Below are 6,000 nucleotides of genomic sequence, written 5' to 3'. Positions count from 1 at the left end.
AAAAAAAAAAAAAAAAAGGCTGACTCCTACTATGTAGAGATGTGCAGGCTCTAGGTATATCATGGTGGACAAAAACCAGACATGGCCCTGCCTTCAGGCAGCTTAATGCCTGAGGGTCCTGACCTAGTCTAAGGTGTGAGGTGGTGAAGTCTCCCATAAGGAACTGGCATTTGGGCAGAGATCCAAGGAAGAGGAGCAAGGAAGGAGGGTGAGGTGCATCAGACAGAGGGCACAGCCCATGCAGAGCCCCTGTGGCAGGAAGGAAGCAGTGTTTTGAGGAAATGAAAGAAGGCCGAGAAATGGAATATAGAGCATGAAGGAGAAGATAGTCTAGGGCAAAGCTGGAGAGAGGGCAGGGCCTTGCAGGCCTAAGGACAGTGGGGGCCACAGAGGGCTTTTCAGGAGAGCCAGTGCAGGAGGGAACAGGACCCCTTGAGAGCTGACAGTGTAACATGGATTGAAAGAGCAGAAATAAATATGGAGAGCTCAGGTAGGGGCAGCTACAGGAATGGAAGTGGAAAATGATGGAAGCCTGTACTAGGTGCGTTGGGGTAGGGATGGAAAAAATAAGTGAACCAGGATGTATTCATGAGGGGAAGTAAACAGAACTTGATGATTGTTAGTGAAGAAGAGGGAGGTGCCACAATGATTTGCCAGTTTGCTAATTGAGCTTAATGGCGATGCCATTCACAGACACTAGAGTCCAAGTTTGGGAGGAGAACCCAGACAGCAGGGCCCCTAAGACATCTAAGTGGGCATGCTTGGTAGGACTTGGGGTTAAATATCCTCCTGCAACCCAGTGTTGTGTCAATCAATGCTGAATCGTATTGCAAATCTCATTGCAGGACTGAATGTTGGATCTTACAAACTGTTGAAACTTTATGATTTAAAAAAAATGGTTAAATTGTTAGCATTTTATAGGTAAATTTCAAAGCTTTAAGAAAGAACCTTGAATTTGGTTTCTGCAAAGAAGCACTAAAAGCACCCTGCGTGGAGGAGAATGATTAATGGGTACCCATCCTGTGTGAACACGTTTATAAAATTGAGTCACGAGAATCAGTAGCTCAGCTCTGAAAGCTACCAAGACAACAGGGAGACAAGGCATGGGCTGACATGCTCCTAACCAGACCCTACACACTGAATGGTGGTGGTGAAGACACCACCGAGAGAAGAGCAGGAAAATCATCAAATGGGAAATGGTGATGCAGAAAATAAAACTAATTTTATGTAGAACGAATATGAAAGAAATGGCAGAAATGCCTGAGTACTTCAAGTTTGATTTTTAAAGTAGTCACAGGTACCCAAAATGAGGTACAAATACTTTTATTTCCATCCTCCCACCTTATCCGTTGCTTCTCAGCTGGCCTGGCTAAGAGGGAAGGAAAGCTCCCTTCTCCTCAAGCCTCCTCCTCTTTCTGTCTTGGGCATTCACCTATGAGTCAGCCTAGACAAGGCCAAGGGAAATGGAGGGGCAAGAATGTGCTCCCATCACTCCTGGGATCTGAGCCGAGGGAAACAGGAAGCAGCATGTTTTCTCTGCCCGACACACTTTCATCCCTATTACGTGTGCACAGAGCCCCCAGAGAAAAATGCAATTTGGTAGTGACCTGATAACCACATTCTTGGCGCTTTGGTCCAAGAATGGTAAAAATCCAAGGAATGCCGGGGAAGGGAGAGGGGGAGGCAGAGCAAAACAAAACACAATCTCCACTGTAAATAACTGGTTAAAATTACATTCAAGTTAATGTCTAACTAAAAAGTGGAAATTTGACTATCTACATGGGGTGCCTTATCTTTCTCATAAAGAAATAATTTTTATACCTTGAAAGTTTAGCAATTACTGTTAAAATATCAAAGAAACATTTCAAAGTTTTATTAAAAATTTACCTTGGTAAGGAAGAAAGGTGGTGCAGGTAACCCTAGAGTTTAGCTGGTTGGATTAGGTTGGGTCACAAGGTGACTGGGTCTAGGAGGGAACCAGGACCAGGGACCCACAGTTGCCATCTCCCCTCCTGTGGGCTGGGGCAGAGTTCCCTGGGCTGAACATGCGCCAGGGAGACCTACGGTGCATCTGTGAATTCTGTTGTAATTGTTTGGGAACTGTCGGCTGCAATATCTTTTTGAAGTCCCACCCTGTTTTTATGGCTCTCAATGTGTCTATTAGGAAACTTTAATTCTGTGTACTCAAGGATAGAAAGCAGAGCTAGGCATGGCTCTTCTGAGCTCATCCTTCTGGCCACCTTGTCAGTGAAACCCTTTCGAACAGTGTGTTATCAGTCACCAAGATCTTTAGCAAGCTGAAAATGCTTTTAGTACATGATAAAGGCTCTCAAAACTTACATGATAAAAAGTGCAGACAGTGAAGGTCAATTGCTCCTGTCTACCCTTTGCCAGTTGCTCTTTCCCAGCTTAGGATAGAGCAATACTACGAAGTTTGGAAAATGTCACCATTTCTGTCCCTCCTGACCTGACTTCATTTACTCATTCATTGATTCACACATTCTGCATTCATTCACTCTGCATTTATTAAGCATTACCGCAGAGATTAGGCTGACCTTGCTGGGTACTGAGGATGTCAAGGTGTCTGAAAGACAGACCCTGCCCTAGTTTGGCGGCTCCCACCCTCATGGGGCCAGACACCTCACCCCCAACCCTGCACCCCACCCCTCCCAGTTCCCACTCTCACCGGAGGCCCAGGAGGGAGCCTTTGCCTCTGCCCTGTGAGGCTGGGAAAGGTGTTGCCAAGGTGCAGCAAGCAGCTAGGCAGGATGAGGAGGGTAGTCCCCTGGGGAGGACCACACTGGCAAAGGGAAGTTAGGAGCAAGAGCTGGGAGAAAGATGGCTTTCCATAGCTTCCATTAACCTTGCGGAAACCCCTTCCCGCTTTGGGGTGGGGGTGAAGGTAGTCAAGAACTGTTAGGTTTTCTTTTGGCCAGGGATATTTACAATAAATGTCATTCCCTTCTATATCCAATGCACAGTCATTACCTAGGAACTTCCTCACTATTTCGTGGGAACCCCGTTGAAACTTAAAGTTTAAATAAAACATGAGAACTCGGAGTGCATGTTTAAATGAACTCTGGCATCCCTCATGGAGTGGGGCGCCCGAGTCGGCAAACCCTTGGCCCGCGGGCCGGCTGTGGGGACGCCACACGAACCTCTCAGAAGTGACCCGGATGCGCTCGTCGCTGGACGACTGCTGCTCGTCCTCCTTCTCCCGGAAGTGCTCCTGCACACACTGCTCCTCGAACTCGTGCAGCCTCTTCAGCTCCTCGTCGCTAAGGAAGAGCTCTGTGTGAAGGGAGAAGTGTCGGCCATGTGAAAAACAAGAAGAATCAGTTTCGCGGCGTCAAAGTGAATTTCACAGCCCCACTTTAATTAAATTCTCTTCTCTGCCATTCCTAAGGCAGTTTGCCACCACTCCAATTGGTTTTTATCCAAAAAGGAGTTGTCATACACCCCAACCCTCTATCAGTTGGAGCCAAACCGTCCGCTTTTAAACATTAAAAAAAAAAAAAAAAAAATTACATTTACTGGGAAAGTAAAGCCAAGTAATATTTCCTGAAAAACTTTTTGCACTTATTTTTATGAATAGAGTCAAACGTGTAGCATTATTTTCTCATTTTCTTTTTTTGTTGTTGTTGTTGAGACGGAGTCTCACTTTGTGGCCCAGGCTGGAGTGCAGTGGCCGGATCTCAGCTCACTGCAAGCTCCGCCTCCCGGGTTTACGCCATTCTCCTGCCTCAGCCTCCCGAGTAGCTGGGACTACAGGTGCCCGCCACCTCGCCCGGCTAGCTTTTTGTATTTTTTCAGTAGAGACGGGGTTTCACCGTGTTAGCCAGGATGGTCTTGATCTCCTGACCTCGTGATCCACCCGTTTCGGCCTCCCAAAGTGCTGGGATCACAGGCTTGAGCCACCGCGCCGGGCCTCTCATTTTCTTTAGATGCAACAAATTAAGACATTTTGAAAGGAGCATTCAATTTATATAGAAATTTATAGAGTAGAGTTATTTTAGAGAATTAGCTCAACTTCTAATCCCCATGAGCTGGCTTTCCTAATATCAATTACTAACAAATTAATGAAACTAGAAAAAAATGGATACAAAATGAGAAGCCTTTTGAAAAGAACAGCAGTTGGACTGAATGTGGTGCTTTTCACATGAGCAAGTAGTTGAGTGAGATTTCTGTGAGGATGTCCAATTAGAACACTATTTTGAAATCAGCCCAACTTAGAAATGAAGAGCCCTGCACATACTCAATCCACGATCCTGTTCCTCTTGGTCCCCTTCTCTCTTTTTCCTGCAGCGGCCGCTGAGACGCATAATGATGATATAGATGTGGCTTAAAATGATCATCGGTGGGGGCAGGACTGGCCTGTCATGAAATGTCATAATCAGCTGATATCGCTGGAACTTCCACACCTGGTTGGATATTGATTTTACTTCAAAGAAGGTATTGCTTTAAAAAGAAGACATTTTTACAGTTAGTCATACTACTTTTTATAATGATTTCTCAGAGCAGTCAGAGTTACTCACATTTAAATGAAAATACTCAATGAGATGGCCTTTTAGTGCCCTTTAGCACTGATTCCTTGATTATTCAATCTTTTGGTTTATCCATCAATGTGGATTATCTGTGCTTAAGGACATTGTACTCATAAGTAGCTAAGTTTAATAAATTGCTATGTACTGCTTTCTTGAAAAACCACACCACAATCTACTCGTATACTCAGGAAATTTAATTTCCTATATGTAGAGGTATAAGCCATTTAACTAAACGTTTTCACATGTTTAAACTTTCAATTCAGTCTAACAAGTAGATGACTACTTTTCTTTTTTTAACTGAATTAATTAGTTATTGTACTTATTTGATTGAAGGTTCGTTATTTTGGACATGGGGTAGGTACAATCTTTGTCTTATTTTAGCTTCCAACAGGAAGCAGTAAGTGCATGATTTCATTGTCTACCAACACTGGGACCTTAGGAAAGCCAGTTACCTTCCCTGACCTTAGTTTTCTCATCTCTCAAGCCGGAAGTTTGGACCAGGTTTTCTCCAATGTCCTGTTCAATTCTAAGATTGCATATTTCTGTGAAGGATTTTTCCCTCTATATTTTTCATCTTAGAAGCTAACGTTTTTTTCAATGTTTATTGAGCATGGTCAACATACTCAACACAACATGCCAAACAGGCAGGTTTTATAAGAAACTTGATTTAATCCTTTAAGCCATTTTTTTTCTTAGGCCATTGTATCTTGCATTCTATAAATGATCAGAAAAAAAAATGCTTTACCTAGTATTACAGTAATTGTAACAGCTTATGAAACTAATATTGCCTTTTGCACCTCTGCTGATGAATGAAAAGCATGACTTGATCAAATCGTACCCCAGGAGACTTTCATCTAAGAAAATATTTTCATTAGATTAAAATACACACTAAAGTGTTAAAATACTAACCAAAATTAAATTTAAATGTATATAAGTGTCAACTCTTGATTTATGAATACATTAAGACTGATTAAGTTTGAACAAAGAGACGGCAAAAATTGATCTACTTAAAAACCTTAAAGAAATTATCTGCAAATATATTAGTATCTTGGGAGAATTCTGAGATTAAATGGAAAATCTGTACAGTAATAAATAATAAGCATGTGCTCATCAGCTGTGACACGTACTTGAACACAGCAATCAGCAGGTTCACCAGCAGGATGTTGGCAACCAGTAGGTAGCATGCCATGAGTGCTGGCGTGAGCCAGGCACCGGGGATACAGGGAGGAAGCCGCTTGCCCTCCTCATCATATAGGTTCTCACCACAAGGAGCTGAAAGAAAAAAATTGTTCTGTGCTTGCTTTTTACATATAATGAAAAGGATAAATATCTCTTACATATGTTTTTCAATACCTATTTCTTTTTTAATATGATTTTTTCTTATTTCATAAGCAGTATTTTTCCATGGGAAAAAATAAACTCATACAAAGAAAAAGGTCAGAAACTCTTATCTGCA

The 6,000-nt window shown here is 42.7% G+C and overlaps 1 protein-coding gene across 3 annotated transcripts in view; it reads right to left on the bottom strand.

Annotated features, from left to right (window-relative positions):
• TRPM1 (transient receptor potential cation channel, subfamily M, member 1) overlaps window positions 1–6,000 on the bottom strand; it is a 149,879-nt gene that overhangs the window by 21,757 nt on the left and 122,122 nt on the right. For all 3 annotated transcript variants that reach the window (XM_011949247.1, XM_011949248.1, XM_011949249.1), the window contains 3 exons: window positions 5,672–5,816; window positions 4,256–4,458; window positions 3,159–3,291 (listed from right to left, as the gene is read on the bottom strand). In XM_011949247.1, the coding sequence (XP_011804637.1) occupies window positions 3,159–3,291; window positions 4,256–4,458; window positions 5,672–5,816 (481 nt within the window). The remainder of the gene's footprint in view (window positions 1–3,158; window positions 3,292–4,255; window positions 4,459–5,671; window positions 5,817–6,000) is intronic.

Source organism: Colobus angolensis, unplaced genomic scaffold (assembly GCF_000951035.1).
Source record: "Colobus angolensis palliatus isolate OR3802 unplaced genomic scaffold, Cang.pa_1.0 Scaffold294, whole genome shotgun sequence".
Classification (NCBI taxonomy): domain Eukaryota; kingdom Metazoa; phylum Chordata; class Mammalia; order Primates; family Cercopithecidae; genus Colobus; species Colobus angolensis.
Note: the sequence above shows the minus strand (reverse complement) of the source record. Positions and strands in the feature narration are given on the sequence as shown.